Here is a 23,287-nt window from a genome sequence, read left to right on the forward strand (position 1 = left end):
TACAAAAGGTGCAACATGCAATCAAGTTTAATTTAAAACATCCGTTTGACAAAATGATTTCATTATTGAAATCTACCAAGCAACACGTTAATCTATATGTTATTTTCTTAAATGCCTGTTTATTTACCAATAACCATACATAGATATGATTATGTATTTTTCATATTGGGGGGATCTTTATCTACACAATAACTAAAAAGGCTAATTTTTATCACAACATAGCACAAAACCCTTCTCAAAACAGTAAACCAGAAGTGAAAATGATCACTGAAGCTCAACAACTATGGTATCTACTTAGGAAAATCTCTTTTAAACTGTAAAGCGAGAGCTTCATTAACAGATGTTGGCTATGTTAAAGCTTTCCCTTGGAAACAAAGTCTTTATATAAATGTATGTTTGTGTCAACATGTTACAACCTCCACAAAAGCCAAGGAAACCAGCTGAGAGGAGGCAGAATTAGGATTCAACTTTGCAGCTAAGGCCAGGACATTGGAAACAATGTGCCAGGTATCCCCCTTAAATCCATGCGCTCCTTTAAATGTTTACCTTCCTCTGTTACTTTTTTCCTCTGTCTTCAGATGTGTAGCATGATGGCAGTAAATAGTGTCTTGTAAATGTAATCACCTGTCCATAGGACTACAATTAGGCAAGGCAAGTTTATTCATAAAGTACTTTTCAGGAACAAGACAATTCAAAGTGTACACTCCATAGAGTTGGGCTTTATAGAGTGTACACTTTATGGAGTGGCCAACAAACATAGCCATTGCTTTGTGTTAAAAACAGGAAAGCCAGTGATTTGAGACTGGGCCGGAGGTTTACCTTCCAGCAGGAAAATGGTGAGAAGCAGACTGCTAAAGCATCACTATAGTGGTTTAAGGGGATACAATTAAATATGTTGGAATGGCCTAGTCAAAGTCCAGAACTCAATCTAATTGAGAATCAGCGGCAAGAGTTGAAGAGCACTGTTCACAAGCAAAACCAAGCCCCATGAAAGAGCTGGAGCGGTTTAGCGTTAGGAATGTTGCCTCAAGGTCTGCTCCAACAAAGCTATTGTTGGTCAATGAAGAAGCTGCTCAGTCTGATAGAAAAGTGTCTAAAACTCTGAATCTTTTCCACAAACTCAGCACACCCCTTTACTCCTGCAAACAAATCTTTAGCTCCTTACCTTGAGCTAAGATTCTCAGGATAATGTGCATCTATGTTTACTGGTGTAGAACCTGCTTAAAATGACTTACAGCTGAACGACTGTGGGCGGGTTTTCACATATTAAACTAATTTGACTTAAACTAAAAAGATTTTTTAATAAAGATTGAATAAAATCTGCCTTTTTGGACTTAACACAGTATGCATTGTTTGATTTATAATTTTCATGCAGGCCGGTTGCAGGCATCTACAGGCTGGGTGATGACTGGAGGCGGTGAAAGGTGGCTGTGGCCCAGATGAGGGGCAGTTATCTGAAGATCAAGAGTTTGACTGTTCAGGTTTCCCCGAAACACAAGTGTTCTTCAGAACAACAACAATACCTCTAAAAAAAAAAAATCAAAAAGAAGCTCTGCTTGGTGGAAAGATGAACCAAAGAGAACCTAAGAGGACCCTTAGGTGACTTGAATAAATGCGAGCCACTGCTTTCGTACTCTCGTCTTATCAAAGCTAAGGAGCCTTAAAATAGTTACTTGCATTACAATGTGGCCAAACATGCATTTTATAGAGATGGAACTAAAATAAAAAGGCCTTTCTGGTTTCAGCCTGCTTTAAAATAGTTGTTTTTCAAGTCTGTCTGGTCGATCTAAAAAAGGCACATATACAGTTTGTGTCTAAAACATAAATATCAACTTCTCAGTACTTCTCCCCATACAGAAATCACCCATAAAAGTAGCAATTAATACATACAAGTCAAATGCTCCCTTTGGCTTTAAATGTTGAAACGAACAGGACAAATAAAAATCATAAACCATCTGCCTCCTGTGATGTGTCTAAGTCATGAAACAGGAAGTGACTGGAGAAGAGGAAGCTGCCTCATTTGATAACACAAACTGGTGCAAAAAGAACCAGCTAAAGACGATGTATGCACGTAAGCAGAATGCACTTATTCCTACCGACAACGCAGATAAGGACCAACATTTTCAGTAGAGAACTGAACTCACAAGAGCGCTCACAAAACTGTGTCCAACTGTGTAAGTTTCAATTTACAAATGCAGGAGTTTTAGACAGCAGGGTATGTAACAGCAAAATGTCCGATTAAAGAGGGAATTAAACTGTAATGTAACGATAAACTGAACATTATCAGGGTGTAGTAGGGTCTGGGGTGAAGCCTAGTGCAGGAAATAGAAAGGTTAACCCTATGACATCAGATTAAGGACACAGGCACACTGCTATAGATGCTTCAAGAGTCAATCAAACCGATATAATTCAGAAATGTATTGCCAATTCGCTTTGGGTAACACAGAGCAGATACGAAGTAATCTTAGAAATTAAGCTATCATCTGCATACATGCACACGTGAAAATAAGGTGCATGACAAGGAGCGGCCCAAGTCATGGTACACTACGCAAGTTTGAAAAACGCAAAAACCCAAAGACTAAAAAAAAAAACAAAAAAACCCACAGGTTAGAGATTGAAAGCATTGACTTACGCGGCATGATCCCTTGACTGACCAGCTCCTCTCGAGTGCGTCTCTGCTGAAGTTTGATCTGGAGGACTGCATGGACACAGAGACGGTGGAGAGAGAAAGGAGAGAAGAAGTCAGTCACAGCCGGCGAACGTCGGCAACCGAGCTCCGAGCGTGGTCAGTAATCCATCCGTCACATTTACGCGAATAAAGGAACATATATGCGGTCGAAGTGAGATGAGGAGGACCTGCGCTCTCTGCCAGCCAGTTCATCCTCCAAGTTCCCCCTTCTTCATTTTCTTCTTTTTTTTTTAAGTTGAAGAGAAGGCGGGTAAAGTGGGTGTAGACAGACTACAACACACTTCCTGTTTCTATTTTTTTTTCTTTTTTTTTTTCTCTGCTCCAATTATTTGCATCAGGGTCACAGAGAAAGCAAAAGCAAATACAGCTTAAAAGATCAAAGAAAGTAGGGCAAAAAAAAAAAATATTTGATGACACGATGGATTGTAAAATTACCAATTTGAATTAATTGGTAGCTGCAGCATGTTGGTCGATTACAGAGTCATTTCAAAACAGGAAGCACTTGTTACATAACCCAGGAGCTAAGAGAGGGAGCTCTAGAGAAAACAATACTTGGCAAAGGAGCTGGACCTCGATTGACCTTTTTGTGCACACAATCAAGTCTCTTAAAACTGTTGGGAGATGAATTTATGGAAAAGTTAAGATTAGGTGAACAATCTGATTATGAACAGCACCTGATCATGTACATAAACGGTGTTCCATCCTTCATTGCAACACACAAACGACAGAGAAGTGAAGCCGACTTTTCAACAACAAACTTAAGTTATTCTGACAGGAATGAGGCGAGAAGCTGCATAGCGGTCACTGCAGACACTGAGATACGACTGGCAACACTTTTTTATGAAGCTGTTTAGCAACCAACACCGCACCACTTCTGTATTCTTGGCATGTTTGAAGATGGAAATATTGCCGTCACTTCTAGTCCAGCTAAGCTTTAACTAGTGTTAGGTGTAGAGATGTTAATAAAACTGCAAAATAATTCTGTTACATGCGCCACTATAGTTGCTGTCAGCGTGACATTGTCCTGTCTGCGCTTATTATTACCCCTAGAGGTGAAGGTGAGTGCGTTAACCTTGGCACCTTGTTGAGATTCTCATTTTGAACTAAACAAGGAAGTTGCTCTTTAATTGCCTGTTGTGTTGACAGAGTCGACTAGTAAAAGTTCCCTTTCATGTCATAGTTCCGTAATGAATGTGCCACTACAATCCCCGTGCTACGGATAGTTTTTTCCTTTCACATTGTAAAAGTTGAACCAAGATCACAGACCCCTGCATGATGTTGAGTTTGCAGAACCAAAGGAGGGGGTGGCTTACAGCATTCACCTTAAAACTTCCAGAGAAAGCGCTGAGCTCTTTCCTGGATCCTCTTTTCAGACTTTTCAAATGCATCCCTTGCTTTAAATACGTCCATCACGCACCCTTTCTTAACTTGTTATCTGCATCATGTTCAGCTGGTCACACTGAGAACTCCTGCTGCCTCTGCAGCTGTCTTTGCGTCACATTATATCACTAACCCACACTGCCTCCACAAACCCCATGCAGTTCAAAGCCGTTACGGGCCTTACGACGACCTCCTGAGGCGGATCAGAAGCATAATTCTATTGGGTTGGCGTCAACGACCCTCATACCATGTCGGGACCTTTCGCTTGATTGTGAGGCATACAGAACACGTGAAGATCACCGAATGAAGGTATGACCCAGAAGGAGCTAAAAACTGCTGGTCGGCCTCTTAACCTCTGAAAAGGTAGCCTCCCTTTAGGTTTAAAAGAGAAACGGTGACAGAGTGGCAGACCCCAAGATGCGAATGATTTGGCACTATAATAAGACGACTCCTAGTCTTTTGTTTTTAATGGAGCTAAAGCCTGCGTCTTCTTCCGATTTTCCAATCGGTGCTATAAATCTAAATGCTAAAAGGCTGTTTCACGCGTTTTTGGATGTGTCTGAAAGGCATTTCTTCATCTCAAGCTCAAAGTCTAAAATACTTAAGACTCATCAAATCTGACCTTTAGAATTCTACACCAACCAGAGATTCTTTGAAATTAGTGAATAATTTAATGTTTGCGAAGACAAAAAAAAGAAAGAAAAAAATTCAAGCATTTTTAATTAGAGATGCACCGCTGAGGCTTTACATGCTGGTTCTTTTGGAGGATTGTATCACGTCAGAGAACTGTGTGCATGTTTGACAGCTCTAATAGTTTTAAACTCAGCAGAAATAGTGTTAATGAGGTTACCTCCCATTTATGCATCAAAGCATCTCAAACTTTATCTGAATTTTTTTTTTTTAATTGCTATAATGTACAAGCGGTAACCTGTTCATATAAAGAAAACAGTGAGTTCTCAGTTTTGAAGCCTTCAGTGAATTAAAATTGGTATTTTAGTATCGACATGCTGATCACCGATCAAAGCTGATCAAGGGAAAATTGGTTGATTGCTTTCCTTGTGATTGGTGCAGTTGTATTGTTAAAAGATTTGCGACATTAAACCCACCTTAGAATTGGACAAGAAGAAAACGGTAATATTTCTTTAAAAAAACAGTTTATGATACTATTTTCTAAACTTTTATCAGAAATAAAATAATTCATGAAAACCATTGGGGGTTCTTAGCTTTTAGCAAACAGCTAAAATGTCACGTCATCCTGCTTTCAAAGCCGATCTCATCTTTGAAACGGGACGCATCTTTATCCTCCTAATTAAAGGAGCAATGGTGGGACAGTTCTACTAATCTGATCAAAATAAACAGCCCCTTGTTGTGTGTGCATCAGCTGTCCCTGCTGGATTAACGTGGCTGCATGCATGTGTGTGTATCTGTGCAGTAGAACACACTGCTGAACACTCCCAAGCATTTGTGCTCATACGTTATGTCTGCTACTTTAAGGGCGCCCTGCACCTGTCCCATCCCGCTTATAGAGCAACGTCATTGACTAGCTAACCAGCTAGCTGCTGCTAAGACAACAATGCAGGCCTGGACGGCATTACTGGGTGGAACCATGGATTACTGCGCGCTCCTAGGCTTCTAAATGCCATTCCTGGGCTCCTACAATCGTCGCCGGCTAACCCAGCGCCCCTCTGTTATTTTTACAAGTGTGTGTGCTTTACATCCTGGGCCATTAGTCCAACGCTAGAGACTCCTCTGTAAAAGCAAAGAGACGTCAGTGACGTAAAGAGAAAAATCTAAACATGGACAGTGAAGTATGTTCCTCTTGACTAGAAGATTGGCTAGGCCTTACTGACGAACCCACAGGTTGCGTAAACCTCCCTCTCTCTCTCTCTCTCTCTCACACACACACACACACACACACACACACACATATGGGAGCTCTGACACATCAGTGCATTCAGATGATGGCATGGTGGATATGATGCCACACTGCGTTACACTTCCAGGGAAGAGGTTTATTCTGGGAAAGAGAATCCTACACTTTCCCTCACTGCTCGTCTCACATCACCATACCCCCCCCCCCCCTACAGTCACTGACTTATTTATCCTCTCTTGCTCTCTTTCTTGTTTCCCTCTTTACTCCTAAAATCTAACGGGGAGTGAACTGCCTGTTTATTCCAGTGATACTAGCTTTGAGTGGCTGACGGTGTCGACACTAAGCATTAAAGAACAACAACAGAGACAGACAAGGACAAGTCACAGTGGAGCTGAACAGCTGGAAGTCCAAGCAGGAAAACAGTTCCAGCACGAACTCCCGATTTTTCCGCAAAAACTCCCGATTTTTTCTTTCAACCATATTAAAAACTCTACATGGGAGTCGGGCACCCAAAAGCATCATGTTATAGCATGAAACCTTAACGTATATTATTAGGCTTTTTATACAATACACCAAAATGGACCAGTGCATAATTGTGAAGTAGAAGAAAAACCATTAAAAGGTTTTCAAATTGTTTACAGTTGAGCCGCCCCGACTCAACCCTGCAATAGGCTGGTGACCTGTCCAGGGTGTACCCCACCTCTCGCCCATTGACAGCTGGAGGTAGGCACCATCAACGATAAAGCGTGTTGGAAAATGGATGGATGGATGGATGAAGCTAGCAGTTCATCTTGCAACTGGCGGGTTGCTGGTTCGAACCCCGTCTCAATTGTGTCCTTGGGCAAGACATGTCACCCACCTTGCCTGGTGGCGGTGGTCAGAGGACCAAGTGGAGCCAAATATGTGTCAGGTTGTGTCAGTCTGCCCCAGGCAGCCGTGGCTAGATAGCTCATCATCGGCGTGTGAATATGAGACGGGATGGGTGAATGGCTGAATGTAGGGTAAAGCGCTTTGAAGTCCTTAGTACTGGATAAAGCGCTGTACACTAGGCCATTTATCTATACTATGGAAGCGCCGGCTGCATACCCTGTCTTTACCTCTATCCGTGTTCCTTCCAAAGGCAAACACCGCTACAGTAGTATGGTACCTACTCCATGTTACACACCATCCCCGCCATGTATGGCTGTGGAAGTTTGCCCCATACACTGTGCAATACAGAAAAAGAATCTGACCAGATCACCTTCCTCCATGTGTTTGCAGTGTCTACATAGCTTGTTGCAAAGTGCAAATAGGACTTCATATTGCTTGCTTTTTCTTCTTGCCACCCTTTTGTAATGGCAGGCTCATAGGAGGCACAACTAATAGCGGTCCTGTTGACAGACTCTCCCACCTGAGCTGTAGATGTCTACATTTTTAGCACAATTACCACAAAGCTTTTAGCATCTTTTCTGACTAATCTTAGCCTTTCATCACCTGTTTATTTAGCAGGAAACTCACATCTTGGTAGATCTGTAGTCATGTCATTTTCTTTGAACTGATGATAGATGGACCTTAGGATAAAGTTTTCTAATCGAACCCTGCTTTAAAAAGCTCCATAACTTTATTCCTGTTCTCTCTGCTGTGTTCTTTGGTCTTCATGATGCCGTTTCTTCACCAAAGTTCTCCAAACAGCTCAGATTAAATTACACAGACGTACACACGTTCTTTGCTAATTAGGGAAGGTATTTAAAGGCTGATCACTGGATTTTTTTTCCAGAGTAAAGGGGGCTGAATACAAATGTATTCACACTCTTTACATTTATTTGATAAAGTTACACATTCAGGAAACATTTAAAAGGCGTGGATACTTCTCGCAAGTGGATGTAATTTATGCTATGAATTCTTTCTGCAGTTCTCTATGGTTTATGATGTGGAGCAGAGTAAAAACAGACAGTTTTATGAGTACTCTTTCAAAACAGGGACCCAATAACCTGAAAATAACCCCTGTCAGAAGAGCTGCTCGTTGTGCTTTGTGGGTATGTAGAAAGAGACCAGGACACTCACTGGGACATAACCAGGTTTGAAGGCCATTCTGGTTAAATTAGGAAAAGGACGAAAAGGCAGGGCGATATAGTTGGGATTCTGGGACACAGGCTCGGTATGCTGCTGTAGTCACAACAAGCTGCAGCGAAGGAGCTCAGAGGGCACGATTCACAGATCTAAGGAGGCGCAGAGGAAACAACCGTAGACCACAAAGTGCAGGATTTGTCAAAGACAGCAACAGGATGCCACCTTTTCGTTTCTGTCAACGTGGGGCTCAGAAAGTCGATGAACTTCAATGTCAAGAACTTCTCATTGAGATGAACTTTCTTTGGAGCTTTCTGAGATAGTTATTACTGCAAGAATTAAACAAGAAATGTCCTTTTGCTGAAATGAACTTGGAGAACGATTGGCATCTACTAAAGAAACTTCTAAGAGCAGAAGTTAAGCCAAGGAAAGATGAAGGCCTAGGACAGACAATCAGAGTCGCTGCAGGAGGAGGCCAGAAAGGAAGAGCCAAACTGTTGGTGGCCAACTGGGTTAATCCTACAGCGCTGACGTCTCAGGAGATCTGATTAAACATGTCTGAGTTTGTCCCCATCCTCAGAAAACCCCAGTTTGACACAGCTAAGCGTGAGCAGACGTATCAGCCACAGCAGCACGCATCAGATCTAAAGAAAAGGGGAGTGAGGAAGTGGGCACTTCACACAGGAAGCGTAGACAATCTCACAGATAGGTTCCCACCAGTGTAACATTTGCAGCCTGCGACTGGCGGTGGGACACTTGGCACCTGCGCTGGAAATATTCCCAGTGAAAAAATGCCCTCGCGCATGAGCTCATGGGTTTGTACGGTCCGATGGCGTCTGTCGAACGGCTCCCGACCACGGCAAATGTTCCACGCGTCATGGGAGGTGAGGAGCAGCTAGAGGGCAGGAGGAAGGGCGAAGCTAAGGGCATCCACACCTGTCAATGGCTCCTACTGCCGGCCCACAGCGAGGGGCCGAACAGCGTGCTGAATACTGATCGTCGTAAAGTTCAGGCTACAGCTCTCTGGGGCTTTCTGTGAGCCTCCGCTGAGCGTTTTAGTCGAGCTCTCTGCAAAGCCAGAGCATGATGTCAGATGGTACAGAAAAGCCTCTCCGCTTCTCTCTAACCTCCTCCATCTTCAGTCCCTCCAACCTCACAGGAATGCGTCGTGTCATCTGTTACTCTGGCTCGTGCTTGTGATGAATGTCGGCTATAAACATTTCTTCTCCCCCCGAAACATTAACACAGATCAGACCAAATTAGGGTGTGTTATGAGAACGGTTTAATAAAAAAAAAAAAAATAGTAGCATGTTGACCATCGCGCCGCTAAAGAACATATCTTCTCCCTGACATCACTGTGAAGCACATCTAAACGCATCAGAAAAGAGGAAGTGACTGCAGCCATTATGGCGGATCTACTTCCCTACATGTTTAAAGCTGCTGCAAACAAAGCAAAACAAAAGCCTATCCAGCTGAAAACAGACTTTTATTGATCCTAAGTACCCGCCTGTAGCTCTGCTGGAAGAATTTGTTTGCAAGACTTGTTTTCATGACAAGGTTCCTGTTTCCTTTGTTATGATGAGAAAACAGGCTCATGGGTCAGGTCATGCATCCACTTATCTTCCTGATGGATGGCTGATGACTAACACTATGTAAAGTCACACTAACAACAAACTCTAGCTTCTTTCTGGATCAAGAATGTACTCAGAGGTCCTTCACACATGTATTCATAACCGTTAGATTTCATTTCCTTTTGTCATGTTACAACTACAAACCTTGTTTTTCATTATGAGTTCATGTGATGTGGGATTGTGAAGTGGAGGGAAAACAGAGCGGCTTTTAAAGCTTTTAGCTCTGAATGATGAGTGTGGTTTGTGGGATTTTGCAGCCTCTAACAGTTTATTAAGCCTGTTTTTAACAACATCCATCTTCCTACCATGTCTGACCAGGTAGCCTGTACCTGCTGGAGAAGAGGATTCCCACAGCATGATGCTGCCACCACCAGGTTTTATGTTGAGGAAAGTACATTACTTGCCACACAGTGTTTTTAATATTTTCAGTTCATCTGACCAGAGCTCCTTCTCAGACATGCTTGCAGGTTCTCCTATATGGCTTGTGCCAAACTGCAAGTGGAACTCCCACCTGAGCTGTGGATCTCTGCAGCTCATCCAAAGTCATCTCCTGGCTGCTACTCTGAATAATGCTCTCCTCGCCTGTAAACTTAACTGGACTCCCACGTCTTGGTAAGTTTGCAGTTAGCCTGCACCGACTGAACTGTGCTCCATGGCATGCTCAAAACCTGAAATATTGTTTTAAAACCAACCCCTGCTTCACACGTCTCCAGAACTTCCTCCCTGACCTGTCTGCCGTGTTGCTCTGTCTTCATGATGCTGTTTGTTCCCTAATGTTCTCTAACAAACCTCTGTGGCATTCACAGGACACCTGCATTAACACCAGGACTATATCGTCTTATTCGTACTGACGGCCGTCTGAAGACAATTGGTTGCAGTGGATCTTATTTAGGGGTGTCGGAGTAAAAGGGGATGAAATCAGATGCAAAAAAGACTTTTCTGATTTCATTAAAAAGAAAAATGACTTGTGGTGTCCCAATACCGATACTGGTATCGTTATTTGGCCAGATACCAGCGGCAAGTACTCGTACTTGTAAAAGCAATCCGATCCTCTGAACCAACGGCAATTTTGCTCCTGGGCTGGGCTACGCATGCGACTCAAAGGCTGGAGACCACTCTATACCAGGTAGTGGTGCTAAACACCAGGAGGTTGTTTTATGACAGTTCTCGGTCTGGAAAAACTGGTATCAGGACATTGCCTCTCAATTCACAAAACCCCAATACATCAAACTCTGGTTGTAATGGGACAAAATGTGTCAAAAGCTGGATCATATTGATTTTCTGACTTTAATGTCTCACTTATTTGAGCACAGCCGCCAACCTCTGAGTTGAAACTTGTGTCTACTGAAAGTTTTACAGGACATGATCTCTTCGCCAGTCTGTTTTCTACAAGACCGTAAACCGAACCCCTTATCATTAACACAACCTCATAAACTACTCTTTCAAAGCCATAAAGTACTGATAACAAAACTACAACCGACTACAATAAACACTTGTGTGCCTGACTCCACGGATCGCCCACCTTCTTTCAGGCTGTGATAGACGAGTCTCTCCTGATCCATCTTCAAGCATGCCTTCTCCATGTCGTCTGCCATTGGGGGAGAGTCCAGGGGGGAGGGTTTAAAAGACAGGCAATGGTTGGTGTCCAACATCATCACTCAGAGCAGAGATGGATTCTTTGGTAAACTGTGAACATCTCTTTCAGAACCGGTTCTCCCAGAGAGTCCCAAATGCTGGGCGCACCGATAAAGGGAACGACCCGCGATGTGTCAGAAGCTCTCCCCTCTCTGTCGCGCAGACCGGTGAACTCAGATCCTGCGAAAGACGCTAATCCAAGTCAAAGAAGGTTTCCTGTTAAACTGTAACAGCTAACGCAGAACACCGCTCAGGCTCTCCTCGGTATCGGAGCGATCGATCGGTCCGTCTCCGCTCCTCTCTCTATTTCCCTTCTTCCTGCTGATCTCCCTTTCCTTTGCAGTGGAAGCCAGCGAAGTCACGACAGCACCGCTCCTGCGGTTTCCCCGGGAGCCGGGTTAAAGGAATCCGCAGGGGGAGTCGCAGATAAAAAAGAAAAAAAAAAAAAAAAAGGGCGAGAGAGGCGAGTGGAGAGAAAACAGAAAAAGAGGCCAGCGGCTGAGGAAGACAGGACAGCAGTGAACTCGGCGGAGCGAGTCCCCAGTGAGGCGGCTTTGGTTGCAGCTCCTCCTGAATCCAGCACGCGCACACAAACACGCACACACACACACACACACACACACACACACACACACACACACACACACACACACACACACACGAGATGCAAGTGTTTGCTGATAAAGTTCTCCTGCTCAGCTGTTGCAATTCATTCACAGTTACAAGCTGGGGGTGGGGGGTTGGGGGTGGGGGGGATCTGCTTCAGACACACCACCTTCCTATTCGACACAAACACAACATGCAGACTAAAAAGCCCGTGTAATGTCCTCCTAAACACAAACTTCCTTTGAGAAGCGGTGACTCAGGCAACCTAGGAGCAGCTTTTATTGTTCAGCAGAAACAGCACTTCACTGCTTCCAGGGATGATCTCATCCAAGCCTAAAGGAACTATAGCAGCATCGCAACGACACAAAACTTTATTCAAGTTACAGGAGATGTTGCACATCAATGAATGAAGTAGATCTTTTTGTTTTAAACTTATTTTGTCCCCCCAATCAATTCCTAGCCTGGCAACTTGGACAAAAGGTAGGGTGGCTGAGGTTGCCTTGAGGTGTCAGGTTAGATGTGAAAACTGGGGGGGGGGGGGGGGGGGGGGGGGGGGATCATGATCATTTTTACTGAATTAACATGACAGACACCATCTAATTAAGGCTTCAAAGTGGACATTTATAAAGTCATAAAAATGAAATAATTATGGGGGAACCAGAGATACGCCAACAGTCACAAAATAATGACCAACAAGTGGAAGAAAAGAAAAACCCACTTATTTTCTGAGGATTTTTTTTTTTTTTTACTGTACAGTTTTGCTACCAGCCTGTGAACCCTGTTGCTGACAGTCAACGCCCCCCATGCCCCCTACCTCCGACCCGTTTTAAATAGCAAGGCCAGCTGGTGAGAAGTGGGCTATATTCAGCCTGGTATCACCTGTGCGTCGCAGGGTAATGTTACTCTGAGGCACACACATCACAGCCTACAGACACACAAGAGAAGCTTGAGCCTCACTTTCTTAGACTAAATCAATTTTAGTGGAGGACAAGGAGACACGGTTTATTCTTAGAACAGAGCAGAAGTTTCACGAGCAACAACCGAGCACACTTAGGGGCTTAACAGCCGGCTGGGAGGGTAACCTTAAGGCAGGTGACACATGGGACCAACACCTTGAACAAACCCTGTCTGGAGCTACAATAACTATCTGGTACAAGTGAGATTAAAGTCCACCTGCTGGTATGATTCACGGTCTGAGCAGGAAGCGCACAGATGACAGCACACTCTGGGGTTAAGGCAGGGGCGCACAGGGGCTCGAAAACAAAGGGCTCCAGGTCTCAGTTCTAAAACCGTCCTCACATAAAATCTCCATGTCGGGTACACAGGTGGTCTTTTTGAAACAACAAAAGAAACACAGTTATCATCTCTGCGACCTTTGAGCAGAATAAGCTAACCCCAGAAAAGACAGAAACAAAACATAACAAGCACGTACTGAAGTCAACCAGGTTTCTCTTTCTCTGCGTGTTCGTTGATGCGCTTTATTTTGAGTAGAGTAGAAATCAAATAAAAAGGTCAGCAACATCTGCTGCAACACATCCATACATTTGCTGCGGGATTAAAACAAATATGTAGCAAGAGACCCGCATTTGAGCTATTTTACAGTCAATGTATGATTAAAAAATGTGTTTTATGTAGGGTTGTCAAAACTATCGATACTCTGGATACACTGTTTGAGTGTCGATACTTTTCAGATACAATACTAACTTGGCAGGCTATTGATACTAAATATTTTGCATACGAGGCAAACCAAGAAGGAAACCCCAAAGATCTTGATCAGCCTGTGAGCAAACAAAGCTTTAAGTGGTGCAACCAAGTCAAGCAGCACAACAAACTTGGCCAAACATCTCAAGGACCGACACCCTGGCCTTCATGATGAATTCTGACAGCTTAATAGATGAAAAGTTCCTGTTCATAATTTAATTTAATATATTAAATGTATTACTGATGTCAGCGCCACCGTTGGTCCACATTAATGTGTGATTAGCTGTGGTTAGCATGCTACAGGCATGGGTTATATTTGGGTTATTTATTTAGCATTTCTTTGCACTTATTTGACAAACATCTGGGATTCTGTTGAGAAAGCATGTGCCATAATGATATTGAAAAAGGGGAGTTTTTCATGTTGATAAAAAAAATGTATGCCTTTAGTTATTTGTCAGTTTTTAATCCCAATGGTATCAAAAATCTAATATTTTCCTGGGTATTGATATTGAGTTTGACATTTTTGTATTGTGACAACCCTGGTTGTAAGTGCTATAAAACTACCAAAATAAAATGATAATAAAATAAATAAATAAATAAAGAGAGCTAAAATTGGAGTTAGAAAATTGGGCTTTAAAGAAAACCACCAATCTGTATCAGTTGGCAAAAACTGGATCGGTGCATCCGGAACAGCAGCTGATAAGAACGTGGACCAATGAAGACAATCTGTGATCATTAAAAGAATAAAATCAAATTTATCCAGTGAATTTTTGGCACATTTAAGCTGCACAATAAAAATTGTGACGTGAAGGCAGATGTTTGTGCAGTGGTCAGGCTTTCAATATGAAACCAGCAACGACTGTGGATGTTAAGAGGATGGATGGATGTTTAGACAGGACTTTAAGATGGATGGACAGAAGGGTAAAATCAATAGATGGACCGACAGCCTGGTGGACGAGAGGATGTATAGTTGGATAGATAGATCAATGAATGGATTTTGATCTTTTAAAGAAAAAAAACAACAACATGAAGTTACAAAAAAATAAAAAAATAGGTATTTTTCATGTAGATTCTAGGAGAAGTAATATGATTTTTTTTCTAAACTCTTGAAACTAAATACTTCACGCAGTTCAAAACTACAGTCAAGTGGGTGAGGCTGATGTTAGACACATGGAAATAGCCGGGAAATACCTAAGTGACCAAATCGTGACCGGCCTTAGACAATTTGGTAAATTATGGCCAATCAAAACAAAATGGCCTCCTCCACCCTTCCTCTGTCTAGGGAAGCAACCACACAATCAGACCAGGCTGCTCGCTTTTAACGGCTTCAGAAAGCCTTTTTTTCTTTTGGTCTTTATAACAGCAGACCTTGATCCTTTACATGTTGCTCTCATGGCTCCAAGGGAATTCATACCAACTCAGTTCATTTAGGAATATCTTCACCAAATGCCAGGAAGAGTCAGTCACTTTTTCTTGCTGCCACAAACTGATTGCAGAGATACTTCCCATCTTTACGGTGATGTATGTATATATAATCTTATTTGACACGTGAATCTACAGCCCAGTTTGGCAGAGCAACATCACTGCACTTGTTTAGCTATTGTCCACCACAATGTGAAGGAAGTTCATTTTAATCGTTTCCCATGACTTCAGTTCCCTCTCAGTAGCAAGCTGTGGACCACGCCTTGCTTTAACCACTGAACTACGCGGCAGGTACTCATTCAGATCACGCAAGGGAACCAGGGGAATGAAAAAAGAAATACTTGATGCTTGATACTATTTTCAATACTGTAGGAACCCATTTTGAATGTATAGGGTACTTAGTAATGAAAGATCAGTCAAATATATCCTATTACGGTGCATACCATTGCATTTATGGGGGCGAGCCATTTCAGCTTCCATTATTATTAGCCTGTAATTCCTTTAGTGCTGAACAGAGGTGTAATGGATGGGGTGTGCTGGTCATTTCCCAGCTCTGCTATGTCATACCGTCAGAGCGGTCTACGACTGGAGGTTTCTCTGCACCAACAACAGCCGCTGTAACACAGTCATGAGGCTATCGGTAAGCTCCTGATATTTAAACATTAGTAATGCATTTCTGCCATGTTTATTACTTCTATTCAGCAGGTAAGAATTGGTCTGTAAGATGCTTTGCCATTTTTGTACTCAGCTATGCTATGCTCCCCCTTGTATCCAAAGGTGCATCCTTCAGCTTTTACTGTTCTTTTTTATCATAGTTAAATAAGATAAGATAAGATAGGCTTTATTCATCTCACGGTGGAGAAATTCACTAGTCACGTCATCGGCTTAATAAACAAAAGAAGGTGCCAAAAGGAGGAAAAAAGGTGCATACGGTATATACAGTGTCTACATACAGTGTATCATTTTTTTTTTAAATAAAATAAAAGGTACAAGGGAAATAAAGCACGTCATTTGGAAATAAAATGACATGCTTCACCTTTGCGTTTTCACTTAAACTGGGCTGTAAGCGATCTTCTGTGGACATGCTTGCCATGTTACTGAAGTTCCTAGCGTCCTACAGCAGCTAAACCTGTGCAGGGAGGTGCTGAGTCCCTGCAGTGCTCCCAATATGGGAATTTTGATACCTTTAAATTGTTTTTTCATTATTGATTATAACTAAGTATTAAATATTTCATCAAGACAGGCAGTGTGCTGTGCCGGAGAGTAATATTTCTGCCATTGTACATGAGAAAACTGAGAAATTTTACTAATAATGAACACAAACCTCATTTAATCACCTAAGAACAACAAGAAAAAAAGGACACTAAAGGCAAGTTGCACCGATGAAAGCAGAAATGAAATCCTGAACATCTGGGGGCAGCTTCTGCAGAAGTTTCCTGCTTGCAGGACAGGTCAGTTGGTCCAATAAACTATTTGACTGGCGCTCACTTTACCCTTCCACAGGCGAAGCCAGGTGTCAAAGTTTTGGCTCCAGGAGCAGGACAGGAAAGCCATTTGACCCTGGAAGCGTGTTTGCCTCTTCCTTTATCCTTCAAAAACATAGGCAGGAATTTGGGAGCAGCACAATAAAAACTCCCCCTGCAAAATTAATGCTTTTCTCCAACTCCCACAATCACTGGCACAGGAGCTCCGCAAGAACCTAAACAACACGCCTCCGTTTCTCTCATTGCCTCGATGCAAAAGTGCTCCCCGCCGTGAACTTCTCAGTGAAGGTCAGTGATGGCCTCTGCAGTACTTTAAAGAGTTTATATTACGAATTCTATTCATGTGTAATTTTAATACACTGTACTTTACACAAGCACACACAAAGCTATGAAATGACAATGTGGCAACCGTGCCCAATATAAGAAACACATTTGTGTCTGATGGTGCCAAATTAATTAGTTTAAATCATCCCTTACAACATCATGTGAATAGGAGGAAACTTTCCTTGGAAACCAGTCTGTCCTGAGGTCCAACTAGAGTCGAGTGTCCAAAGCTGGTGTGACGCAAGTGGCTGGAATCCTCGGTATGTTCATCTGTTGCTTCGCCACATATTGCCTAACCTAAACCAAACAAATCTTGACAATTTAAGCAACCATCTAGCCCACTTATGACAATCCACTTTCCCAGGGCGCACCAGGTTCAGATTTGGCATCTTTGAACAGACCGGGTCATATCCCAGCAGAACCCAACAGGGACGCCACCAACCAAAAGAACAGCCTGGTGTCAGTCAGTCTGCCACAGGTCACACCAACCATTAACATTCCAGCCTTTTTTTTCTTTTCTCGTTACTACTTCCTGATCCCACCCCCCTGTCTTCCCCCCAACCAGCTCAGCTCTGGAATTTACCAGCACTCCCAACATTTGGCCAGAACCCAACACTGACATCAGAGCCGGGATTTCACTGCGGCTTTGAGCTCTTGTCTCTGAACTGCGCCGAGATAAAGTCTGATGGATCTAGTTATTATTATCTGAAGCACAGGTGATGTCACTGAAGAACACAGCAGGAGGGCTGCTATTAATCACTTCACACACAGTCAAACTCACTGCCAGGTTGCAGGGCAACTCTGTGCTTTGAAAAAAGAAGCTAATAGGTCCTTTTGGAATGTAGGACAAAGCAAATATTGTTTGTTGGAGTTCTTTAATGTATAACTTTGGTTTAGTCATGTGGGTATTTTCATAATTAAAAGACAAAACTATAAAAATCCCAAAGAATAGTTGAACATTGCCTACAAAGACGAACTGTGTATGCGGAAGATGGGTGATTAGGATTGGTTTGAAGGCATGAAATCTTTAAAGATTCTCCAAATACCCTCTGATAAGAAGTTAAGTTACAGAAAGCTAATTTCATCCTGACCCGAGGATGAAACAATTTAGGTAAATTATCTGCTTCAAGACGTTAAATTCTGTCCAACTATTTGGTGCACCGTGTTCTGACCGGGTGGTTATTTGTGTTGCATGGCGCTCTCACTCCCACTAATGATAGCCTCTGCAGCTGATAGGTGGATGCCAGGTGTGGTTGTCAGCTATGGAGGGTGCCAGCGAGGGCAAAATGAAGCGCAGAGAAAACTTTAAACTTAGCAGGAAACAAAACGCAGCCCTGGGCCAGTACTGCAGAACTGAATTAGCTTCATGTAGTAGCTCGCCCTCGACGCTGCAAGACCTGAGCAGGAAACATTCGCTGGGTGCAATGAGCTGTTTAGCTTTTTCCATTGGTAAAGTATAATTTATTTTATTTCTTATCTGTTTTTGCACAAGAAAACAAGAAGCGTGTAACTCTGGACTTACCGTAATATGGCTGGCTTGGCTTCATTAAACTAAAAGGGTTCTATTTTGCAAACATCATAGCTTTTTGAATCTTTAAAATCCAGAATGAAATATATATCTGATACTGTTTTGTTTGTGACCATTTTTACCCTTTTATCTAAGCGGCGTAATGATAGCCAGTCAGAAAGGACGAAGAATTTAACATGATGTGCAAACTCTTCCTTATCTGCAGATGTATCTTTTGCTACAAATGTTCAAGTGTCCACTAAGGGCATGCTATGCTGTTGCATTTTAGGCAATAAAATGCTGATTTAAAAAAAAAAAAAAATATATATATATATATATATATATATATATATATATATATATATATATATATATATATATATATATATATATATATATATATATATATATATATATATATATATATATATATAATATTTATAAAATAAGCTTAGGTAGTTAATACATTTTCTTTTAAACACATGTTTTTAAACAGAGACAAACCGTCTTCCCACCATCCAATAAGAAAAGTACTGGATGTGCCAATTCTCCATTAATCATCAGAATAATCAGTAGAATACGCCTGAAATAGCTCTAAAAAGGTTTTACGGCAGGTTTTCACCAAATTAAATAAAAAAAAAATCTTTTAGACCTTAGTTATTTAAATTTAAGGCTTACATGAACGGTAAATATAAGCTGAGTAATTAAACCTCATTGATAAATAAATGAAGTTGATGTTTTAGAACCCTTCCATGCAAGTTCATTGAGAGAAGGTGTTAAAGTTGGGCAGCTAAGTGTAAAAAGCAGTGTTCAGTAAACTTCTTTCTTAGAAATGTTTGTAGTGGATGAGAGAATAACATTTTTCATTGTAATTACAGAACACACAAAACTAGGATGTTCTTAAACTAATTTAGTATCTAAAATGGAAAATCTGAACTTAATTAGCATATTTAATAAGTCTTAAATTGAAGCTTATTAAATAAAATACTTTTGAAGCCTTTGAGACCCTGCAGAAACTCTGCTAAAGCTTTTAGAAAAACTTTAATGACCCGGCAAACACAAGCCGACAAGTTAAAAGTCGGGAGGGATAAAAATGACCCATTTAACCTTAAAAACACTGATCCCACACGATCCTCTGAGGAGTGGAAGAGCAGGTAAGACGGTCTTGCTCATGCACAGTTATTCAAAAAGGAACCTGGGGAAACTTCTAGAAAAATTGCTGACTCTGCCTTTAAAATAAAGACAAATATATTTTATCAACTGGATATTAGATAAAGGCTCTTGATAAAGAGAGTACCAAAGCAGTTCACTGTGCATCATTCGTATTAGGACGTTCTAAGATTTGTATTACATGGTGAAGAAAAAGTATAATACTAGTTTTAAAAAAAATCTGAAAGAGAAATATGCCATTTATGTTGAAATTCTAACTTGGAAAGTTGGAAATGTCTCACCAACACTGACTGCAAAACCCAACAGGTAGAGACAGCTGGCAGAAATAACCGGTTGGTTTAAACTTTGGGTATTTTGTTTCATTTAAATCAGAACCGTCATTAATCATTAAGCAAAAAATAATAAAAAATGTCGAGAAACATGTTTCCTTCTACTGTTAATGTGCGTAGCTAGCTGCACGCTCGACAGCGTCACAAAGTTCCTCTGAATTTCCGACATGAGTAGCTGAGAGGAGAACAGCGAAGGGTCCCTCTTATTAAGACTGCAGCAAGAATCCTTTCAGTGTCACCAACTAAAACAAAAGTTGTCTTATTGCAATCGAAGAATAAGGAAATAAATAAATACTAAAGCTGCAGCCTGAGAGGGAACTGTTGGCATCTGCTCGCTCAATCCTTCCCTGGAAAATAAACACAGGGAGAGGAAAGTTGATGCTGAACAGGAGTCTCCTGCAGAGGGAAAATTAGGGCTTGGTTCCCGCCGCAGCGATGATGGCTTTGTAATCCACTTCTGTTTATTACATAACTAACATCTGAACATGGTTTTTACTGTAGCAAACCTCCTAACCTCATGCCCCACTTAGAGGAAAACATGACTTTACTCCCTCCGAAAGCCTGTTTCACAAGAACGGGCTTTCTGGTAGCAAGCCAAGACCGTCAGGGATCAGCAGAAGCACTAAAGGAGAATTTTTTAAATAGTTTTTATTAAAAGTGATTTGCATCAGGTTCAGCTCTTTAGGTTTCCCAGAACCTCTTCCTTCTGCTCACCTCTTCCCGTTACTGTATAGTGTAACATCTAATAAAAGCCTGGCTATTAATTTGCTTGAGCTTCAGGGTTTTTTTTATTAGACACAGACCTTCAATGGGGTCACAGCTTTCCAGCTTTCCCCAAGAAGTGACCCACAGTCACAAAACAAAAGCAGGGACACTTTCACAAAAAGAAAGTTCAAGCCCAACGATATCTGTTCAGAAACCTATCAAACCCATCCTCTACAAATCTTTCCTCCTTCACCGTGCTTCTCAGAAGAATAAGTGTTAGTTAGGGTTTATACGCCTCTAGTTTAAGGCTTGTGAAGATATTCCTTTCGCTTACTGAGTCTGACTGATCCATCCCTGTGAGTAAAAAAAAAACCCCCGTCAAATTAATTTTAAACGTGGAAAAAATGAAACAGTCGGCTGGTTTTACACCCGCTGACAACATGACGGAAGCTCAAAACAAAGACAGCATTTGAAGAAACGATCGTAAGATACTGAATCCAAGCGACGACAGCCGTGTTCTTTGGTTTGCTCTCACAGCACACGCACACACACACACACACACACACACACACACACACACACACACACACACACACACACACACACACACACCAGACCATGTGCGAAGGCAAACCAACGCTCTGCAGCACTGATGACATCCAGTAGCACAAAAAGTGAACCTGTTTGCACTTTAGGGATTCTTGCAGGTGAAGCTGTCCATATATCTGACCGGAGCCCAACATCTGCTGTTCTCATATATACTGAAGAAGAAAACAAAAAACAAAAAAAGGTTACACATGGGGCCCAGCGCTGAGGGCTCGGGAAAGTCTAGCCTGCAGCCTGGAGTTCGGCTGCTGCGAGCACACCTCTCGCGTCTTGTGTCTGAGTCACTGATATGAAACCGGAGTCCCGTTAGTTCGCGGCGACGCTCGTACGCCGACGTTAAAAGTGTAACATTTGCTGTTGGCAGGTGACTCACGGGCTAATGGCTGTTGTATTATTCAGAACGCCGCAACGAGCGGAGGGTGAGAGATGAGGCAAAACCAGAGCGGGCTGAGGTAACGCATCCTGTTTGTGTGACAAAGTGTTCCCACTGCAGCGGATCTGGGCCTGTGGCGGCGGGGCTCTGTGAGTGAGCCCGTCAGCACAAAACGCACCCACTGAAACCGGCACTCGTGTGTTGGAGAGGCCGACGGCTTAGAGAGGAAGGCGCTCCAGCTAAAGGTATTTGAAAAGCTTTAGAATAAACTCGGGGAGCCCTGCTAATTTCTTTCTTAACTTTCCAGGTGTTTCAAACAGAGGAGAGCTGACAACCAGAGACTAAAAGACGTCTCCAAAAACCCCTAGAATGTAATCCCAGCACCTACAGACCAAGCCATGGCTACAGAATCAGAAGGAGTTTAACGTTCGTGGGAGGTGTGTGAGGAGGAAACCTGTGACTGAAGTTTCCTGGAGAGAACGACCAGGACTTGAGGAACAATGTTCTTAATGTTTAAGCATGAACCCAACACAGCCTTCCTGGAGAAAGAAATGTTTTAGGGACGCCTGGCTGCAGCAGCGCCTCACCAGCTCACCATCAGCGTCTGCCATCAACTCTGCAGAGTATCAGAAAATCTACGACGGACTGGTTGGGGGTTAAGGGAGGGGAAGTCCTGGGCCTAGACAAAGCCCGGATCTTGATCTGATTGAAAGATGAACCGAAACTCCTCAGACATCTGACAGCTCAGAGTGAGGAGAGGGGTGAACTTTCTTCAGAGCGATGTCAGCCATGGTAGGTGGCCACAGGAAGCTTCTCACTGAGGGCACTTCAGCCGCAGGGTTACCACCCCTCACCCACACCAACTCGTACAGAGTAGGGGGTCTTTACCTTTTTATCTATTTTTACATTTTTGCTGATACCTTTTCTCTAAGGAGAAGAAAAAAGATTTATTTTCTGGGTGTTTAATGTAAGTAAGCTACTTTCTTTCTAGAGGTAAGAAAGAGGAGTAGCTGGTATCTACGGTTTGATGCGGCGTTCTCCTTTTCACATGACTATTTGCCTAATTTGTTGGGACCTTATTTAATATTAAAGCTCCTAAGGGCGTGTACTGTATGTAAACAGCAACAGCTCTCATCTACAGCCGTCCTGTTTATTTCTGCATGTATGGGCTTTGGGATCTGTCTAAGGAAATCGCTCACCGGCGCTTCTCTCCTTGGCGTTTCGTAACTGCAAAGCATGGCGTAAAAACACAGGACACGCAACATGAGTGGGCTTGTACCTGTGGGCGTGCGGACGTCGTGCTCCTGTTACTACGAGCAGCCTCGCCGAGCTGATGAAGCGCTTTTTTTTCTCTGGCTTAAGGCAGGAGATCGGAGCCAGCCCCCCCCCCCCCCCGTTCAGCGTGTCATTATCGTGCAACAGGATTTTACTTGATCACAAATCAAACCCGGGGAGTGTGTCGGTGCTTGCACAAATACCGCGCTGTCAGGACGTACTGCCAAAACGGGAAGGCAACCAAATCCTTGCAGGCGCATGTTGAGGTCCTGACAGTGACGCATGGTGTGAAGCATGTGTGTGTGTGTGTGTGTCCTGTGCTGATCACAAGAGCGCTGATGGTGTGTGTACAGCATGCTGCATGCTTTCTTACACAGCGATGCAACATAAATATATTTCGGCTCGTACGTAGCGGGTAGCCGGTTACGTTTGTCCCCTAAGAAGCGATTCTGACTCCAGTTAATGGTTTCCTGCCTCTGCTGCAGCGTTCAGGACATCCATCCATCTATCACCCACATCTCTGAATCAGAT

General features: G+C 42.6%; 1 protein-coding gene and 1 long non-coding RNA gene across 7 annotated transcripts in view; one reads left to right on the top strand and one right to left on the bottom strand.

Moving 5' to 3' along the window:
- Positions 1-23,287, bottom strand: part of mrtfab (myocardin related transcription factor Ab) — a 51,762-nt gene that overhangs the window by 16,156 nt on the left and 12,319 nt on the right. For 5 of the 6 annotated variants that reach the window (XM_036142470.1, XM_012869255.3, XM_012869253.3 and 2 more), the window contains one exon: positions 2,633-2,698. In XM_036142470.1, coding sequence (XP_035998363.1) covers positions 2,633-2,639 — 7 coding nt within the window. In that variant the 5' untranslated portion in view covers positions 2,640-2,698. Of the gene's footprint in view, positions 1-2,632; positions 2,699-11,141; positions 11,802-23,287 lie in introns of those variants that run through there. The other variant, XM_036142466.1, reaches the window with a different exon arrangement.
- LOC110368931 lies at positions 17,800-21,540 on the top strand. Its single transcript, XR_002428542.2, has 2 exons — positions 17,800-18,240; positions 21,508-21,540. It is a non-coding gene; the product is annotated as an uncharacterized LOC110368931 (long non-coding RNA).

Source organism: Fundulus heteroclitus, chromosome 10 (assembly GCF_011125445.2).
Source record: "Fundulus heteroclitus isolate FHET01 chromosome 10, MU-UCD_Fhet_4.1, whole genome shotgun sequence".
NCBI lineage: Eukaryota > Metazoa > Chordata > Actinopteri > Cyprinodontiformes > Fundulidae > Fundulus > Fundulus heteroclitus.